We start from the raw sequence: 20,389 nt of genomic DNA on the forward strand, positions 1-20,389 counted from the left end.
TTTATATTTAATGGACTTTCATAAAAGATGGCATGTTTGTAGTTGTATTTGGTTCCTGAAATGTCGGAAATTATGGCGTTAGCGGGAAGTTAGCATCTGCTGGAAAGTTTTCGATTGCCCTAGGTGGGCCACCACTCTACCTGTTTTGAGAGAGAAAAAAACAAACATTCGGCCAGACAACTTCCCTCTTGTTAACACGCAAGGACTTTGGAGCACCTGTCATATGGAATTCCTATTCGGTTTATCATTTGGTTGCCTTCCGACCGATGTCTAGTCAATTATCTGCACAAAAACGCACTGTTAGTGCAAACAACGTACACCTTATGCGCTCTGAATCATTTTACATTATATATATTTTTCATGTCATAGCTATGATATATGTTCGCTGAGTAAGAGCCCATCTGCTACAGTGTAGAAGCAGTTTTTATAAGAGGATGACTATTACCATAGGCTTATGGTGAAAAGCAGAAATATATCTTCATTGCAATTTGTCATATGGCTACGAAAGCTGGAACAACAACTTGTTATTTGTCATGGCTGGTAATACAAGCTTATTTTGTTTTTTAGGGACAGAGCAAAGACACGAATACACTCGATGCTGAATATGAACTGCTGGAGGTAAGTGGGGACCGACGTGACCCTGTTATCATGTCTGACGAAACTCAAACACATACAACAAAGTCACATATTTAAGATGTTTGATATAGTTCAAAAAGATTTTTACAAAGGTAAAAGAAAATAAACGCCCGTGGTGTTCAGGGTTTGTATCACAGCTGATCTCCGAGTTAAATGTCTTTTTATTACCACAAAAATCAAATAAACAAGACAGCCCTCTTTCATCACATCAATACACATCGATTCACCAACGGAATGTATAATAATAAAAAAAATAAAAAAAGTTTTAAAAATTTTGTGACTTTTGAATGATTTTATAAAGGAATGAATTTGATTTTTTTTTTATTAATTTCAAAATAGCATACACACAATAGCATATCAATTTTGCAAACTTGTCTTGCACATTGATTGCAAACTTTTAAATCTAATTTGCATGCTGCAAAAATTTCGTCATCCTTGCAGGACTTGGCCCTTCAGAAAAAACGTTGCTTGGAGACCCTTTTATATGTCAGCGAGGTGGAAAATTTACTACAGGTAAAATCAAAGCAGTGGTTCATTAGGAAACTACTGTTAGCAATGTTCTGAAGGATTGTTCCGTAATTTTTGATAATCAGAAAATTAAAAATAATTTTTGTTGATTCCACTGTCATGGTGGGAATAGGCAATGAAGTATCTCAAGATTCGAAAAGTCAAGTTAAGATAATCTCGTGAATTTGTTTTAATTAATTGCATGAAAGATAACGGTATATTCTGAGAAAATTATAATTTCTTTGTTCAGAATGTCCAGACGGAGTTTGAGGATCGAGCTCTCTACCTTACAGAGAGGAGGAAAGTTTTCGAAAGCATTTACAGGGAGGACACGATCGAAGCCTCCGCGCGGATCCACAGGGTAAACGAAGGACGATACAGATACAGGCAACCAACACATTTCTCTAACTATTTTTAAAAACGTTGACATTGTTCTCTTCCTTTGACAGGATTGCACATATGCGCTACGAGGGAGTTGGAACTGGTTGTCCCAAGTAACTATGTGTCTACAGAGTCATATGACTAATGCTGGAGATTACCACCAGGTAAAAGAGAATGAGCTAGCAAAGCTTTCATCCAAGTCTACAAGGGTTTGGTTTACTTTAGTCTTTAGAAATATTATAATGATTTTTTCCTGTTTCAGTTTTTCCATGATGTTCAGTTTTTGGATGAAGACTTGAGCCTCTTCCTAAACTTAATGAACAGTGATTCTATGCGCACGCGTGTTGAAACCCAGGAAGCGGAAGTAATGGGAAAACATTTACGGGTAAATCTTTAACATTTTTAATTCCTCCCGTGTGTGATTTTTTAGGTGCAAAATATAACTTTAAAGTAACTTTCTTTCAGAGCATCACCAATAAACTTCTAGACTTCCAGTGCCGAATTGATAAGCTAGGAAACCAAGCCATTGAAATCTATCCTATCCATCTCAGACGGGAGTCATGTTCTTACCCACTCAAAGCCAAATCACTAGTCTTCTACTCCCACGAAGAGGTAAACATTTCATCTATTCTACATTGTAAATATTGTTCTGTAATATTTTCTTTTTCTTCCTTCCAGATATTTCTTAAATGAAACCATTCTCGAAATTCTTTCAGGTGAAATTGGAAGTGGGGGAGGAGGTTTTAGTTCTTGATGTATCTGATCAGGACAAATGGCAGGTTTGTATGAATGAGATATTCCCTAAAATGTTAAATTCTATGTAGTTTTCTGACCAAAACGTTGTTATCAGGTCCTATATGTTTCTAACTTGCATTTCTTTTATTCAGATTCGCTGTAGCAATGGAGAAGAAACAGTGGTACCAGGGGTAATTCTAGTTATACCTCCTCCCGATAAAAAAGCGGTCCAGCAAGTTCAAAGGTTAGAAATGATTTTTCTTTGACTCAGAAACGGACAAAAACACAAAATGGAATTGTGAACATTATGTTAAAATAATCGTCATAAGAGCAGATGCCACAGTAAACAAATGAATAAAACCGACGATGTGAATATCAACTCGTAGTAGATGCACATTTCATTTATTTCGTAAAATCCACACGATTGTCTGTTCATCAAGCCCTCCAGTGATTTGTGATATTGATTTACAGTACCTCCCGTTGGAGAAATGATGATGCAGAAACAACGTTATTAGGCTAATAACCTCTTCTCACTGTTCTTAATTTAGTATGTGTCATATAAGTTGCAAACCATATAATAAAATGTAGCATTATCTAATGCCTTGTATACTATTTATCTAGAATATGGTTTCAACCATTTGTTTACCTGTTACACTGTTGACTGCTTATATGTATATATACACTCTGTATCTCTCAGGATCAAAGAACAGCTTGTTATCCACTGGGACACCACACTTAGACGTCTGCGAACCCATCTTATTCAGTTCATATCCAACAACATCAAAGACACACAGGAAAGAGAGGTTCTTAATGCAATATGTTACTGAAATAAATCAGAAAATAGCAGATATCAGAAATGTTCGTTAGATCTAGATCCAGTAATTACTGAAATTCTGTTTGTTTCCAGCTATCGCGGATCTCCTCTGGACAGAAGGCTGAGTTGATGAGGCTGATGAATGAGGCCGTGCAACTGCTGCGACCACAGTCAGTAGAAGACCCAGACTTCAAAATAATGATGACCAATGTCACCAACTTCAGGAAGATAATAAGTCAAGTGAAATCAGGTGAATAGTGATTTTATTCGGTAATATTAGAACTAGGATATGTAAGACTATGACTTTATATTACGTCTTTCATATTGATCCATAGGTGATAAAGATTACACCAACGGAACAACACAAAGATGGCAGGCCAACTCCAAGGTGTTGGTTCATTATAAGGTTAGTATCATGTCTTAAAATTATGTTTTTGATGTATAAAGATTTGGGTTTCACATAAATGTTTTTATATTGATTTGCTACTTTCCAGGAGTTTTTGACTTATGCAAAGACGTACAAACAGGGACTATCTGAATCTAAAGAACAAGAGAAACTTTTGTTGAAAGGAGATGGAGAATGCACCTACTCCTCTAAAGCTTATTTCGAAAGGTAAAATCTTTTAACATACTAGTACATTTTACATTGATATTCAAAATTTTGATATTCTTATGATTTGCTACATCTTTTTTTCTTCTTCAGAACCTTGCCAATGGTTGAAGTAAACACTCAATCTCGTGACACCGTGATCACTAGTGTGAAAGCAGAAATGATCATTCATGAGAGACAGAAAGGAAAGAGACCAAAGCCTCCACCTCGCCGAAAAAGACAACTGAAAAGAGTAATGTCGTCTGTTCTGCCAAGTGACGTTAGCAGTGACTTTCCAGAATGTTCCGAGGAAGTGCAGGCTTTCACCATCACTGGAGTTATGGACCCAAGAACCAAGCAGCGGTTAACGGTATTCCAAGCAATGGCTCAGGGAATTTTAGACCAGGCTCATGGAACTTACACTGATCCGACCACTGGCAAATCCATCTCCATTCCAGAAGCTATCCACAGAGGACTTATCACTGTAGATATGAGGGACAACCTTCCAAATGGACATTCACAAGATGATGGATTTTCGCCGATGAGAAACACTTTAGAGACTCAGATATTCCCAGTTGCTGGTGTCATAGACCCTCGCACCGGTGAATGGATCGGAGTTAAAGAAGCTGTTTCATTGGGTATTCTGGATCCTAAATCCGGAAAATACAAGAATATTGTCACTGGGGAAGAGTGCGATCTTTTAGAGGCTGTGAAGAACGGATATCTTGTTGTTGACCCTGTTGTAATGGAAGACGCTGAAAAGAATGAGTGTTTCACGTTTGTCGATTTTGCTGATGTTGGATTTAGGGTTACCGGTGTGGTGGACCCTGCTACAGGTGACGAAATACCTTTAAAACGTGCTATGACAGACGGAGTTATCGATCTTGTGAACTCGCTGTACAGAAATCCTCACACGGGGGAAACTATTGCAATCGAGGATGCCATCAGGCAAGGTTTGATCCGGGGTCAATATATCACTCCATCAGAGGCCGCCAGTGGAGGACCAGACGTGATGATTCTGAAACAACTTCAGATGAAGAAGCAGCGATACATTCCTGGAGATGATGAAGGTGTGGACTCAATGGACAGATGTAAGCAAACTCCAAATTCTATCATGTTTGATAAGCTACGCGCACGACTTGACCCAGAGGAGCAAGCGGTTATAGATCCTAATGACTTGACAAGCATTTCACTGCAGGAAGCTTACGAAAAGGGTGCGATAGATTTTGCTAAGGGGGAATACAAATTGCCAAACTGTGAATCTTTATCTTTAGAACAAGCAACTACCAGAAATTTTATAGAACCCGATTTACTACAGGATATTTTAGGAATTTACCAAGATTGTAGTGTGAAAAACTTAACCAAAGAAGGAAAATTTGATCCTGAAACAGGTCTTGTGATAGACCCATCATCTGGTAATTCAATGTCTCTTCAATCAGCAATACAGCAACGAGTCATTGATCCTAATCTCGTTTATTTCTATGACGTGCCATCACAAAAACTCATGAATCTGGCTACAGCCATCGAAATTGGTTCGTACGACCCTTCAACCGGTAAATACAAGAATAAGAAGATTCCTCAGGCTTTGTCGTTAGAACAGGCCGACAAAGTTGGAGTAGTCATGTGTGATATTGACCCCGAAAAAATGACCATGGATGCAAAAACATTAGAACGTCTCCAGAAGGTAATGGACACCAGCATTCCAGTTTTACCGGCTCCATACTCTGAAGGCCACATTTCGTTAGAAGAAGCAATCAAAGCTGGATCTATTGATCTTCAGAACGGCGTTGTTAAGGATCTTCGAACCGGTGAATTGATGTCTCTGGGAGAGGCCATACAAACCTCAAAAGTAGATCCTGCTGCTGCCAAGAGTTTACTGGATGCCCTGGATAAACTCTCATTGAACGAATTGATTCAGAAAGGTCGAATAAATCCAGATAAAGGTCACTTCATTCCAGGAGATCGATCCAGGCCAATCACCATCCAGGAAGCTATATCTCGAGGTCTACTAAATGCCGAAAATGTGTATGTTGTGGATAAAGAAAACAACAATATTCATTCTCTTGATAGTTTGATCAGGTCTGGACGGTTCGATCCCAAAACAGGAATGGTGATAGACCCCAAAACAGGAAGGGCCATGTCTCTGTCTGATGCTATTGCAAATGGTCTTATCGATTGCAAGATAGCCGTGGACGATTTCGTTGATACTTCTGTCACCCTAAAAGAACTTATTGACTCCAGCAGAGTTAACCCAAGGTCCACAACTTTTGTGGCACCAAATAACCATAAAATGTCTCTCAGAGATGCATTAGCTAACGGTTTTCTTACCATGAACTCCAACGTGAAGCTGGACCCTGAGACAGGTTGTTTAGTGCTAGCTGCCGACGAAGAAATAGTCCAGGCTCTGGTGGAGGTGAAGGAAAACTCGGATTGGATGACCGAAATAGAAAAGAAGCTAGCTTCCCAGAAAAAACCTCAGCAACGACTGGAGAAACTGCAAGGACAATCAGAAGACATCAAGGTATAAATACATTAGTATCTCATTTTGTAAATGACTAAACGGCAATACAAGGAATAAATGTGTTTACAGATTTACAGTGGGCTAGAGTGTAGGTGGTCGTATAAGATAAAATGAATACTTTTAGTAGCCATGATGATTTGTCATACGATCACTTTGTCAAAATATAACAAATAAATCTTGTAGTATAATGCACAAAGAAACCATTAATAGTTGATCGCTTTTCTGATTAATATCAATGGCTCAATCAGGTAAATTTGGAGAAGGAAATGGCTTATGTTCTACATTTTTGTCATTCTTGATATGCACATATTTCCCCTTTCACGTAAAAAACACGTAATAGAAAGTTACATTGTAAGTACAGTATTGGGCTCAGATAGCGTTATATAAAGTGTCTGATAAGTGTGTGCCCCCAAGATGCTGGTGACATTGTTACCCTCGCGGGTTTAGAACTGTCACCCTCGCCCATATGTTGGCCCTGTTTGACCTCTGTTTCATGTGTGTACCACTTATTCTAATGAGTTACCTTCTGAAGGTGTCTGTTCTGTCAATACTGTGTTGTTCTGGATGTTGTGAAAGATGGAGCTGCGTATAAGAATTATATTAACCGACGCAGATTTGGCCGGAAGAAAATCCATGGCTTCGTTAGTTAACAATTTATAGTTCTCGTGGGAAATTATTAGTTATGAACAAATCGTACAGTACCTTGTGTATTCGGAATCCACGGATATCTGTACACGGTATACACACACTATAGCTGGTGAGAAGTCCTCGTATATCTGAAGTAAAAACGATGAAACTTGTCAAGAAACGTGGGATCTACAGAGTGTCAGAGAAGTATAAATGGACCAGAGACAAAGATCCTGTTTTACTGTCTCTGAAGTTCAACAATGAAGTAAGTGCATGCACTAGAGCTGTTTAACTGTTACGGTTATTTCGGTAATAATCGAGAAGAAATTCGACAGTTTAAGAACAATTTTTTTTTTAATTTATGTGTAATATACAGTTACGTTTTGGAGAAATACAAAAAGAATTGATGTATATGTAGACCAAGTGACGTAACGGAGTAAAAATACCGAAGGGATTCGCTTTAATAGTCAGAAATTGGAAATGTATTTGAGTGTTTTTCACCAGATTAGGATGGGAAGAATTTATGCTCCAGTAGGACAGTGACAAATTCTTCTTTAATGTAAGAAAACGGACGAGGAGCTACAACTTTTGCAAACAATCAATTACAGTGATAGATATAGAAATCCCGACGTTAAGATTTCATTAGGAGAGGATAACTACACTCTCTTGTAACAACACTGCACTGTGTACAGAGGTGCTGGACGCACGTTTTGGCTCCGCATTAGTACGTTAGTGTTTTAGGAAGGTTATGACAAACTCTAACATAAAACTAATACTTAGAACACAGTGAAATTAAATGACTACCAAACGTATAAGTCGTAGGGGTCAAACAGAGTGCGGCTTAATTTCCAATACCAAATATTCTGTAACAAACTCGTTGGATTCTCTCATTAGAGGTTTATATACAAACCAATCCTCGCTTATGCAGCTTCTCTTTTATCTCTCTATTCCTTTTCTTTGTGGATTGTGCTATTTTCGATGACAAACATTTTGTTGATGGTGTTTTAGTTCATTGGAGTATCTGTTTCTTGGACCTGTTCTTGTTCACCTCAGCAAAGAGCAGGATGAATAAGTAGGTCATAATAGTGTGCTGTGGTATGTGTAGTGATTGGCATCTTAATGATTTAGCAAAGTGATTGTATTTCTGTCAAACGTGGACTGATTAGAGAACAAAACAACACGGATTCTACAAAAACACCGTCAAGTGGTACCTTTAAAAGATAAGGCGGGTGATGATTGGAATAATCTCTATAGTGCAAATTACATAAATGCTGATATTTTAAATTGCATGTTGATATTAATGTTGTGACTCTAGGCTGTACAAGACGACATGGTAAAAAGAAAGGCTGGTGTGACAGCGTCCATCAACCACGCGGAGGAGATGATTAACAACAACCAAAAAGACCGGAAGGAAGATGGAGCACAGCAATTCCAAAAACTCCGCTTCAACGTTTCCGACCTCAAAATCCGGTTTAATGCTGTAAGTGGTCTTCATAGTGTCTGCGGTGATGAAAGATAAAAAAAAAAAAAAAAGATTCAAAACTCGATGTAAATGTTTTCATGGAAGAATCCGACTCATTGCTATATTTGCTCTTGATAAACCGTCATTTCTACATACAATTACTTGATACACATGTTGTGTATGTATTATACAGGGTATTTATAATGTATATGGACATTTATACAGTATATTATCTAAAAATAACATTCGGGATTTTCTTGATTTCATTATTGGATTTTGCAGGCTTCTGCATCATGGAATGTAAATATCATAGAGTATGAAATATCATGTAAATGAAATAATGCCAAATGTTCTTGAAATTATTTGTCTGTTTCTTCCCACACAATTTCAAAAAGAAAATATATAGAAATCTTTATCACGAAAAAGCCGATTTTGATTCATTTCAGTGTACATTGAAGCATTTCAGTACAGAAGGATAAAACATATAACATAAGGCTCATTTTTTCGACCATACGGTTTTCATTATTTGCTGATGGCTTTCCTAAAAGTGTAATTTTGCAACTATATGTATATATATGATACTTGGTGAGAGAATATTGCTTTTGACACTAATGTTTAAAAACGTATAGCATTGGGTATTATAAAACACACTATACTATCCTGGTAAATTAAATGGTTGAAAACATGGAATCAGTGTCTCTGAGAAATATATCAATTTTATAAATACAACATGGTAATGTTTTCATACTTTTCAATTTCGTTTGAAATAAGGAAAAATGGGTTTTACATCGGTGTTTTCCCTTACAACCATCATGATGTGAATTATATTTTGATTTAAGGCTTTTGGTGAAACCGAGAGTAGACGTAAAAGATTCCAGAAAATGACTGAGGACCTAGAGCAATTCTACACAACATTACAGGAGATTGACCAATGGCTAGACCAGGCTATAGAGAGGTCACGTGATCTCCAATCATCTAAGGATAATATTCACAACCAGTATAATGGTTTCAAGGTAACGATATATTTTTCATTTACAGTGCAAAAGAAGTTTAAATAATGTACTAGTATCTGGTAATGGAAGCAAAAGAAAATCTTATCTAATTGTGGCTAACATTAAACATAAAATCTTACCTAACAATAACTTGAATTTTAGGAATTTATCGAGGAGTTGCAAGGGAAGGAAGCAGAGATTTCTGGCATTATTAAAATGGCTGATGATTTCCGAGATACAGCACAGGTAATATTAGTAGAAGAAAAGAAATGTTCCGCTTATAAAGTGTTGTCATTTTCGGAACACTGTTTTATTTCATTTGTATTAAACAGAAAGTATCATCTATAGATGAAGAGTCTTGTTGTGACGTGCCCTATATTAGGGTGAAGATGGAGTAATTAAAACTACTTGGTTCTATTAACGTTCAAATAGCTTTAATTATTATCCTGGTGTCTGTATATTGAGTGGTATCTTTAACCAGAATTGAGAGAGTTTTTTTGTTTGCGGGTTGTTTTACGTCCATTTGAGAATTTTTCGCTCGTCATCAGTTTTAGGTGAAGTGCCACCAATTTTAACCTATGCATGGTGCTTACGTCCTTAGCTGTGAGGGTTCTTTCACGTGCCAATGCCTACCGGACCTCCGTTAGGGAGCCATATCCAAAGAAACCGTGACTTTTGCTTTTAATGCCAATTGTATGACTAAGGAACAGTCACTACCTATGTCAAACGTCTCAAGTTTTACGGGAATCGAACCCGAGATTTCCTGGTTGTGACGCGAGCACCCTAATTGTATTCAGTAAAATAATGGGAAGGCGTATAAATTCTTTTATCATACATCTACCTCACTCGTTGATGTTCTCAGTGGGTTCTTTTTTCTGTGGATTATTAGAGTTAATGATAATATCAATGAAACCGAAGCCCGATTAATACTCTTTACGGAACTTTAAATATGCAAAATACCTGCCTCGGAGACATTGATTTTTCCCCGTTCTATGTACTGCACTAATCGTAAACCAAAGGTAAAAAAAAAATCTTAAGCCATATGGCTAAAGTTACACCTGCGTAGAAGGGAAAGCAGAAACGCCGTCAGGAGAAGTGATTGTGTAGCTTGCTCAGATTCTGTTATAGAGGGATCAAGTTTATTGTTGGTTGGTCTTTTTTAATGGAATTAGATTCTTTTCAATGGCGTGACCTCAGATCAACATATACTCATCAATAATTCGTTCTCATGTTGCGAATCATTGGCTCTGAAGTGTTTTAAATCACTGATTTTGGATATCAGGTCCACTATATACCTAGATGTAAGATATCCAAGGGTAATGATTATTAAGCATAAAGAGAGATAGACGGGTGGCGACATGGGTTGAGAATAGATGATTGTTGAAGCGTTCCCTTTTGGCCGAGTCTGTAATGGCGGATGATGTTGGAGATTTGCAATGTCAATCAATCGAAGAAATATTTGAGGTAGGAAGTATTAGCATTTTGTCGTTAGATGTTGATGACACTGAAAAGTATAGAAGCGTCTAGAAGGACATTTTTGAAGGCGATCAGGGTCAGTGATTCTTTGAGTTTGTTCATCTTGTAATCTTAATTACAGTTCCTCCAGCGTTTCCTTAAAACTTTATAATCCTTTAAACTTTTGCAAAATAGCATTGGCCTTCAGAAATCAACGTTCGAAAAGTTTTTGTACATTTTAAAAGAATAAAAAGCTTATTTAATGTGAACTATAGATTCATATTTTAATCCGATGAAAACCAACTGATTATTTTCTTACAAATTTAAGTTTGTTTAATTATTGCAGGTTTACTTTAATTGATTTTTTGAAAAAGTCTTCGCTTGCTCTACTACACAATTTCTTTACACCTTGTCACAATTGCAAACATAACTTATCGATAATTCACTATACGTTTAAAATCGATGTGTAACAGACATTGATTTTATTTTCCTAGATTTTTTTGAATGCATTTGTCACAATCCCTATTTTTCTTTGGTTCACAACACTTCTAAAATCTTTGTATCATTGACGTTGTCATAGAAAAGAAGGCGCTAGATAAGGCATTAATCCGGTTACGAAAGTTTCTGTTTCTACCATTAAGTGCGACCGTTATCCACCTCCTCGTTCAACTTCTTTCACTGCTTTCACAATGGTTTGTTTACCAAACCTTTAAATCCAGAAGTTCGGCATGCCATTTTAAGAGAGAATTCAGTGTGTAATATACGATAGAGGAACATAACACACTTGGCATCACTTTGACGAATATCAACAGTAATTTAAAGTTCATATCATTCTCTCAGTGATAATTGGAACATCAAAACCATGAATTATGTATAGATTAACAATGTTTTGTGATATATTGGTGGTCGAAGATCGGGTTCTGGGTTTAGTTTTTTCTTTTTAAATAGTGTTATTTGGACAGTTTGGTTACCTAGTTGTTAAATTGAGAGAAGGAGACAATAGGGTGACAAACAAATTCATCGCTTTGTTTGCTGGGAATCGGGCGAAGATGTGAAACGGATGGATATTGGTTTACTCGTTTGAGATCATGCCAATGTATAGATTGTATTTCATTATCTAATGACCGTTCGGAATACAAGTGAAATTATGATGAGTGTGAAAATTTGGATAGTGACGTAATAAAGATGGTGTCTACTGAGAGGAAGGGTAATATGACAAACAAGTACATATACGATGATGACGAAGATGATGACGTTGATCTATGCACATGTCAACATTTCGATTTGTTCGTTAAATGTGGTAAAGTAAGTGTCGTGTTTTATTACGTGTAGAAATTATGATACTTACCCACATCTCGGGAATTTCTTTATACTGTAACTTTTCTTCTAGGAATTCGAAAAAGAGGCTGAAGCTTACCGTCAGCGCATGCAGGTTCTGCCTCCCATTAAAGAAGAGGTTGACAACAACATCATCGATGATGAAATCGAATCCCTGGAAGAAAAGTATAAAGATGTGTCACGTGATTGTTCTAAACATATGGAAAGATTGGCCGCCCTGATGAAGCAGAAGAAAGGTTTCGATGATTTAAAGGAGAAGCTTTCTTCAGTGTATCCTCAAATTGAGGCTCGTCTCAGCAACATTCATGGAAATGGTCTTGGCAAAAACCCAGAAAGAGATGCCAAAGACTTGTCATTAGTAAAAGATCTGAAAGCTGATCTTATAGGACAAGATAGAAAACTAAAGGACCTTCTTCAAAGTGGCGGCAAATTATTTAAAGGTTTAAATGAGTTAAACATGAAACAAAAAGCCGACGAGGTTAAGAATTCAATGTCAGAGATGAAAGAAAAACATGAAGCTTTACAAGGGGAAATCAGTGAGAAAGAGGAGGAATTATCCTCGGCTGTATCACAGCAACAGAATCTCAGGAACCGTTTGGATGGACTGCTTCGATGGATGTCGGAGACTGAGAACACGCTAGGATATCGGCCATTAATCAGTCTAGAGAAGGATAAGCTGGCTCATCAGCTAAAGGAACAACGTCTTTTGAACGGAGAAATCGAAACTAATAAAATACTTCTAGAAAGGATATCTGAAGAAAATGGACAAAACACTTCCGACGATGATGCTGAAGGGATGATACTTGAACTCAGTGAAAGGTAACGATTAAAGATACACAAACACCTATGGGGGAGTTTTAAACCATGAAAGAATATCTAAATGTATTCAGTGTATGTATATATAATAAGGTGTACATCTATTTATTTTAGAATGTTAGAAGTAGATAAAGAAGCCGACCAGATAACTATGGAAATTGAAGATGTCGCTTGTAGTGTTTCTGAACTAGAGAACAGCATTGGTCAGATGGACTCATGGCTTACTGATGCCATCACTTCGTTAAAAACGAGACAAAAGGGTGCAAATCCGAAGACTATAAAAGCAAAGATAGACATGTTATACAACGACAAACGTGAGAAGGAATATGACATGGAAAAACTCAGACAATCAGCCAAACAGATTATGGAGGACGATCGTGTATGTGATCAGTTTGCGATGAAGGAATGTCTTGGAGAGGTGGAAGTAAAATGGCATGAACTGACTGAACACCTGGTACAGCAAGTATCTTTGGAGGTAAGTAAATCAAGTGGCAAACGAAGTTGAGTATGTTTTATCCTACCACTTATTCCTCTAATCCATATGGAACATTTTAGGCATTGACAGAAATTGATGGAATGCTAAAATACCTTGATAAAGCTGAAAATGAAATCAACACAGCAGAGCCAGTCAATGTAGAACCAGAAACGCTCACTGTACAACTTCATGACCACCAGGTAGGATCTCTTCATTGCACTGGACAATCTCACTAAATTCAAACGTACATTATATGTAGTATACATTGTTGTAAGTGTTAGATGTATACGTGTTATGAGAGTCCATAAAGAGAAAAATCATTTATATTTTAGTCATTTAACATGGACCTTAATCAAAAGAGAAATGCTGTCAAAGACATAATCAACAAGTGTCACAGAATGTTACGCGAGACAACCAATGCCCAAACGGACGAAATCAAATCTCGGCTTGAAAGCATCAAAACACAGGCTGATATCGTCTGCCAGTTGAGCGCTGAACGTCTGCATCAACTGGAGTCTGCTCTTCCTCTAGCAACACACTTCAGCGAAAACCAAGTAGAGATTCATAGCTGGCTTGATGAAATGGAAGCAGATTTAAAGGCCCATTCGTCACCAGGGAACACATTAGAACAAGTGAAAAAGCAGCTGGATAACATCAAGGTATGTCTCACAAAGTTTCTTAGACTTTCAATGCTGAAAATATGCACATAGAAACACGTAGTGAAATATTATAATCTTTTCAGGATACTCAACAAAAGATTGAAGACCATAAACCTTTTTTGGAAGATCTAAATACCACAGGTCTTGAATTGATGGAGCTCTGTTGTGATGATGATGCAGGAGATATCCAAGCTAAACTCTTAAAGTATAATGAGCAGTATGAAAAACTCAAAGCTCAGGCTAGAGAAAAAGCAAAGGAACTCACCACCGCCAGAAGTAAGATGACTCAAGAGGTTACTGATTCATTGGATCATGTTTTGTGTGATCTTGCTCAGCTGAATAGAGATTTAGCAACAGCAGATTCTGTAGCAGCAAGTCCTGATAAACTACGGGACGAAATCAGGCAAAATAATGTAAGACTTTAATGTATGTTGATTACTAAAAACTGTTAAACGGTAAACATTTTTAGGGTAGCCTTTTTTGTAAATTCAGTAACTTTGAAGTACTGATTGAGAGGTTCCAAAGTGTGTTAGTTTTTTCAGAACAGATCATAGATCTTTCTGAAAATTGATAAGGATGTATTCAACTGCTGGCATTAAAATGGATTTCACCATGATATTTGGTACCGTCTTTCAGTTGTTATTAGAGGATCTGGAAAGCCAGTGTCCAGCTATTGCAGCAGCTGATGAAGCTGTGAAGAAAATACTTGATCAGGGAGTGGAGGATCCTAGTGAAGGTAAATAAAAGTCTATGAATTAAAACTTTGAAACATCTATCAGTGGGGGAATAATGCTAGTATCAGAATTTTCAGGTCAGAAATGTATTTGAATTTAAAATATTACTTTGCTTTGAGTAGCTGAAGACCTCAAGCAAAAGCTGTCAGAAATTGTATCAATCAACAAACAAACCAGAGAAGGTGCTTTGAAACGGGAAAGAGAATTGACCAGTGCCATGAAGGTAGCCGAAAAGTTCTTTGATTCTTGCAACGACACAATGTCCAACCTACGGGATTTGAAGGATAATTTTCTCTCTCAAGAACCACCTGGTGTTGACTCCTCCACAGTAGAAGAACAGCAGAAGGAGTTGAAGGTGAGTGAAGTGAAATGATTAAAACAAACTATCCTACAAGTCTGAACAATGGTGAATGTACGTGTAATGATTACATAAAACCCTTGAACAACTGATGACAGCAAGTAGGTACACCTGTGACTTTCTCATCGTTTCAGGAATTACGAAAAGAACTTGGAAAGGCAAGACTATCGTACGAAGAATGCAGGCAGCTAGGAGAAGAACTCAGTGGGCTGTGTAGTGATCCAGGTCTTATGGAAATTAGAAAACAATTGGAAGACATTCACATTTTGGCCGATGATGTACATGATATTGCACGTGATAGGGAGGAAGATCTGAAGAAGGCCCTCGGACACACAGAAAAATTCCAACAACTCCAAGAGGTGATTTAAGTTTTTGTTTTTCAGTTTGTGGAACACAATTAGATTCTCTCAAATTGAGGTTATGCAGTTTATGATTATATTGTTTCAGACGATTATGACTTGGATGCCTCTAGCGGAACAAAACTTGGATGATATGGAGACGCCCTCCAGTCATCCTCAGACTCTGAAATCTCAGATAGAGGAACTGAAGGTAAAACACTTAACGTATCTTGTTTGCTACTTGCTGCATGAATAATACACGTGATACATATTTATTTCGTATTTGTTTCGAAGTGTATTGCATGATTGGAATTATAATTTACATAAACAATATTTCATACCATCATCAAATGTGATATGTACAGACTATGTAAATTCACTAACAAAGAGATGCTTACTTAATTCACACAAATGTACATATAGTTAGATACAAAATAATCAATATGATAACACAGAATCATATCAGTTACCTTTAATCACAAAACTTGTAACAATGTAGAGAATAACATAGGTGTTTAACGCAGTTTGATTTCAATAATGGAAACTTGTTTTTTTTTAAATTTAACAAACTGTGATATATTTCTTTAAATCTTCCATAATCGTATTTTTCTTTCTCTCTGTTTTTTCTAAATGACATCTCTTTGAGCGGACTCGGTGTGTATTTTTCTGCTTTTGTTGACGTCTTCCTATAAAATATGTTGCAGGTGTTTGCGAGTAACATTTATATTGAACCTCAAGGGGTTTGTATCATACTTTGTTTAGCATGTCATGTGACCAGTAATGAACACGTGACTACTTAGTGTCCAGTAACATGTATTACTAATATCCAGTACTGTGTTTTTTGTAAAATAGAAATATTTGTTTGGCATCCTGCAGATTTTAATTCTACTAATTCATTTCCCATTTCTGTTTTATAATCTATTAGTCTGACCATTTACCATTGAACAGTATTAATATGCGCATAGACACGGTGTTTTCTGCAATGCATGCGAATACGTTGGTTGGTTCTTTTTACTTCTGCATGGTGTTGCATGTTTCTATTTACAGATTAGATATTTAGAATACTATGTTGTATCCAGTTTCTTTTTACTTTATATCAATTAAGTTACCAATATCAATATTCTTATACATGTATATTATGAATTTCCTAACGTTAACTAACCTGGAGTCCAGTACTAACATTGGACAATTACGCATCCATTACCACGTTTGTTTTGCAGTCTAATAAATACGACATTCACCCTCACGTGGCGGACATTCAACAGCTAAACCAAGAGTTAGCTACCTTGAAGGACATGTCACCCGTGGCCGCCGAGGTCCTACAGAGACCAGTGGAAGATATTAACCACAGATGGACTTCTTTACTTAAAGGAATTGCAGACAGAGAGGTACTTGAACACATTGACTTTCATCTAAGGGATATCGACTTCCATCATGTATCAGAATGTGTGTGTTTTATATTTTTCACAAACTGAATTGGTGGTTTGTGTCCTTGAAGGGTAAGCTGAGTGGCATGCAGCTAAAATTGGGCGAGTTGGAAGCTGGTGTAAACGATAGCTTAGATAGTCTAGAAAAGATGCAGTCGGATCTGGAAAAGTTTGATGATGTGAAGGGGGATTCGAAATGTTTGGAAACGTACATGAAGAAATTACAGGTTAGTATCACAATTTACTAGTAATTGAGATATTACCGATCATTGTCTTGGAGTTTATCTACAAACCAAGCAAATTAGTTTGAATAAAGAAATACCACGGTCTGTTTTAATTAGGTAATGAACAACGATTTAAAGAATCAAGACAAAATTTGTAAGAAACTGAATTCAGCTATTGATGCAATCCAAGACTGTCCCGAGTTAAAAGAAAAGAGGGACGCCATGAACGAACAACTCCGGGCTACCCAGGCCAATTTACGGGACAAAGAAGCCAAATTACAAGAGAATGTTCGTCAGGTCAAAAAGTACCTAGGAGAAGTGGATGATATGTATCAGTGGGTCAATGACTTTCGCACGGAGCTGAAAGCGGCTCCTCCGTGTGGGGCACTCCCCGAAACCTCTAAAATCCAATTTGATGCTTTCATGGTAAATTATGAGGAGCTACAGTCGAAATATGATGCAACTCAGGGATTGATTGCTAAAGGACAAGAGTTGTCTAAGTCGTGCCCTCCACAGGACGTGGCTCAAATCTCAGAGAAAATTAGGAAACTCGGCGACCGGTGGAGGGACACTCAGGAACGCGCCGATAAGAGAAAGGTTGGTATCGAGAAAATCACTACGACATCAGCAAATGATTTATTAGATCAAAAGCAGTTTCTTCATGGATTTCTTTTGTAATATTCACTTTCTTTTCTTTCCAAGGACAAACTTTCTGAACATCTTCGAAATGTAGGAGATTTCCATGACACACTTAAAGCGTTTACAGAATGGTTAAATAATGCTGAGATTGCAATGAGGTCATTCAAATATCCTAGCAAGCTGGTGGACAAAGTCACCGTACAGATTGAGGAACATAATGTAAGGTTCTTCTCAGAGTTGCGCATAAATTGTTAAAATATTGTATCAAAATGTATAGTATCATACTAGTACGGATTGAGAGCTTGATGGTTTTTCTTTATGTAGAAGTTAAAGACTGAATTGGAGCAACATATAGACAAAATGCAAAGTCTAGAAAAGAATGGAAGTTACCTGAAACACTTTGGAAGGAAACAAGATACGATCTACATTAAAAATCTTCTGGTTGGAATCAAATTACGATGGAAGAAGCTCATGAGGAGAACAGATGAACGAGGTCGTCTGCTGAAGTCAGCTTACCGAGAGGACAAGCGGGTACAAATATTCTGAACAATCCATTAGATAATGAACAACTATAAAGACTTGAGCATAACAACAAAATTCATCAACAAAAATGCTATGATGCTTACCAGAGATTTGGACTTCTTTGTGTAATTTTGCATTTCTTGTTCACAGTTCTACGATGCCTGGAAGAATCTGTGTGATTGGTTGGATGACAGTTCTAAGACAGTGGCAAGGTTCATGGTGCCCGTGAACCAAGGGTCCGCCACCAAACAGAACATCGACGACCTGAAGGTGCGTGTTATATCCTAACACTACATTTTGTGCTTTTACATGGCATTCAACACACAAACTATCTTTGCATATTTAACACAAAAACAATTTATATCAAGCATGAGATTTTCGATTTATTGACCTTTGTACGATATATTTTTTCAAAGTGTTTGCATATGTTTTATTTGAAAAATTATGAAGAAAACGTTTCGATCTTCTCGAATAAGAAATTGATTCACACGAGTGACGTGAACGCAGTATTAGAAATGATCAGGGGTAACATCTGGTAATGTCGAACAATAGACAGATACTGAGGATTCATTAACACTGAGGACAGACCCGAGGTGACTTTACTCTCTTGTATTTAAAAGACTATACTTTTGGAAGCGTTTCTACAGGTTAGTGTGCACGCTTCTGCTCGTGTTTTATGTGACTTTCACCACATGTGTATTGGTAAGACCATTACATCTATAGATGAGGAGATGGGTCCCTTTTACTTTAGGGTTATTTTTGTTGTTGTATTGTTTGTATCTTTTAAGTTGTCTATATTTATCAAGTCATTATTTTTCATTGTTTATCCATCTTTGTTCTATGCATGCGTTTTGCATATCTTATTTTGCTAGGAAGTGTTTATTTTGATGTATGTTGTGCGATGAAATCCTATTTCTTTTAGGGAATAGTTAGGTCATCATGCATGGATATTATATTAAAGTGGTGAAGAATTTTAAGATACAGTATGAAGTTATAATATAAGCATTTCGACTTCATTTAAATTGGTTATTCAGTTTCATCTGCATAAACACTCCTGACTGGAAGTGTCAGGGGACATTGCATTGTGGGTTTGGTGCGTCAGTATCTTACATGCACCGTGACATTTTGTTTTTCTGAGTTAGATTATCTTTTAACGTCCGTGCATTCCAGAGAAGATTTCCAGATACCCGCATTAAAATCCAGCTTTGTATACAAACTATTTACATCCACCTAAGTTCGGTGTGTCTCTTTGTGCATCCGCGTGAAGAAATAGTCGGACAGGTAAATTAATGAACGCATGACTGATTGGTGATCTATGCGGTTCAATGACTTGGGGACTCTTTAAGTTTTACCTTGAAAAGCTTTTATTTAAAAAAAATATATAATAAAGAAGTTGTGTTCAGTATAATGATGGATTTTAGATGACATGCTTATATTTATAGGCGTCGTCGATATATAGGCCCCGGGGTACCGCCGGTTTGATTTATTGACTCTTTTAATAATTGCCCTGTCGTGTGCCCCCTTCTGTTTAGTGTGATGGTATACCTGTATGTATAATATACACCTGTATCAGCGAGATATGAATGTCACTGCTGATTACAGCGTAAACACGAAGTCATCTTAGTGAGCGCATCACCCTTAAATAATATTTGTTTCATAGGATTTTATCTAGCTAAAAAAAGGTAAGAAGTTAGTAAGTGAATTAATTTTATACATAAAAAGGTTCACAGGTGTCTCTTCAGTGACAGTTAAAGACATTTAGAATATACTTTACCCTTATATAGACAGTGCATCACATGGTGGCAATTTTCTGACGTCAAAAAGCTTTTATGGGAATGTATAAAATCGACTAATCAATTTTTCATCTTTCTTTTCCTTTAAATTAGCATATAAGGAGAAAACTTGAAAGAATACATATATATTCTCTTTGTTAGGTAATTAATTCAATCGTTGTTGAAATGCAAAATTTCTATTTTAAGGTATAACTCACATTGCATCACATTCTTCATTCAAGACATGCATAAAACCTAGCGGATTGTGTGCATGAAAGTTTTTGTCACTTATTGCCAGCGGCAGTTTTCTGTTGTTAGTCAAATTCATAAGAATGATAGTTAGTCCTAATCTTCTCTCTGGCTATCGT

At 36.9% G+C, this 20,389-nt stretch overlaps 1 protein-coding gene across 14 annotated transcripts in view; it reads left to right on the forward strand.

Moving 5' to 3' along the window:
* The window catches only part of LOC125678346 (dystonin-like), a 37,718-nt gene that overhangs the window by 4,360 nt on the left and 12,969 nt on the right, over nucleotides 1-20,389 (forward strand). For 8 of the 14 annotated variants that reach the window (XM_056155323.1, XM_056155328.1, XM_056155329.1 and 5 more), the window contains exons 3-35: nucleotides 568-618; nucleotides 1,078-1,149; nucleotides 1,394-1,504; nucleotides 1,593-1,688; nucleotides 1,787-1,909; nucleotides 1,990-2,136; nucleotides 2,241-2,303; nucleotides 2,412-2,503; nucleotides 2,957-3,062; nucleotides 3,167-3,323; nucleotides 3,409-3,479; nucleotides 3,568-3,686; nucleotides 3,777-6,183; nucleotides 8,126-8,290; nucleotides 9,112-9,285; nucleotides 9,427-9,510; nucleotides 12,110-12,876; nucleotides 12,988-13,348; nucleotides 13,429-13,548; nucleotides 13,681-14,007; nucleotides 14,091-14,420; nucleotides 14,644-14,743; nucleotides 14,864-15,096; nucleotides 15,234-15,458; nucleotides 15,547-15,648; nucleotides 16,142-16,177; nucleotides 16,658-16,825; nucleotides 16,936-17,091; nucleotides 17,206-17,685; nucleotides 17,791-17,946; nucleotides 18,052-18,258; nucleotides 18,400-18,519; nucleotides 18,870-18,896. In XM_056155323.1, the coding sequence (XP_056011298.1) occupies nucleotides 568-618; nucleotides 1,078-1,149; nucleotides 1,394-1,504; nucleotides 1,593-1,688; nucleotides 1,787-1,909; nucleotides 1,990-2,136; nucleotides 2,241-2,303; nucleotides 2,412-2,503; nucleotides 2,957-3,062; nucleotides 3,167-3,323; nucleotides 3,409-3,479; nucleotides 3,568-3,686; nucleotides 3,777-6,183; nucleotides 8,126-8,290; nucleotides 9,112-9,285; nucleotides 9,427-9,510; nucleotides 12,110-12,876; nucleotides 12,988-13,348; nucleotides 13,429-13,548; nucleotides 13,681-14,007; nucleotides 14,091-14,420; nucleotides 14,644-14,743; nucleotides 14,864-15,096; nucleotides 15,234-15,458; nucleotides 15,547-15,648; nucleotides 16,142-16,177; nucleotides 16,658-16,825; nucleotides 16,936-17,091; nucleotides 17,206-17,685; nucleotides 17,791-17,946; nucleotides 18,052-18,258; nucleotides 18,400-18,519; nucleotides 18,870-18,896 (7,953 nt within the window). The remainder of the gene's footprint in view (nucleotides 1-567; nucleotides 619-1,077; nucleotides 1,150-1,393; nucleotides 1,505-1,592; nucleotides 1,689-1,786; nucleotides 1,910-1,989; nucleotides 2,137-2,240; nucleotides 2,304-2,411; nucleotides 2,504-2,956; nucleotides 3,063-3,166; nucleotides 3,324-3,408; nucleotides 3,480-3,567; nucleotides 3,687-3,776; nucleotides 6,184-8,125; nucleotides 8,291-9,111; nucleotides 9,286-9,426; nucleotides 9,511-12,109; nucleotides 12,877-12,987; nucleotides 13,349-13,428; nucleotides 13,549-13,680; nucleotides 14,008-14,090; nucleotides 14,421-14,643; nucleotides 14,744-14,863; nucleotides 15,097-15,233; nucleotides 15,459-15,546; nucleotides 15,649-16,141; nucleotides 16,178-16,657; nucleotides 16,826-16,935; nucleotides 17,092-17,205; nucleotides 17,686-17,790; nucleotides 17,947-18,051; nucleotides 18,259-18,399; nucleotides 18,520-18,869; nucleotides 18,897-20,389) is intronic. The other 6 variants (XM_056155324.1, XM_048916751.2, XM_048916753.2 and 3 more) reach the window with 3 other exon arrangements.

Source organism: Ostrea edulis, chromosome 2, assembly GCF_947568905.1.
Source record: "Ostrea edulis chromosome 2, xbOstEdul1.1, whole genome shotgun sequence".
In the NCBI taxonomy this organism is placed as follows: Eukaryota; Metazoa; Mollusca; class Bivalvia; order Ostreida; family Ostreidae; genus Ostrea; species Ostrea edulis.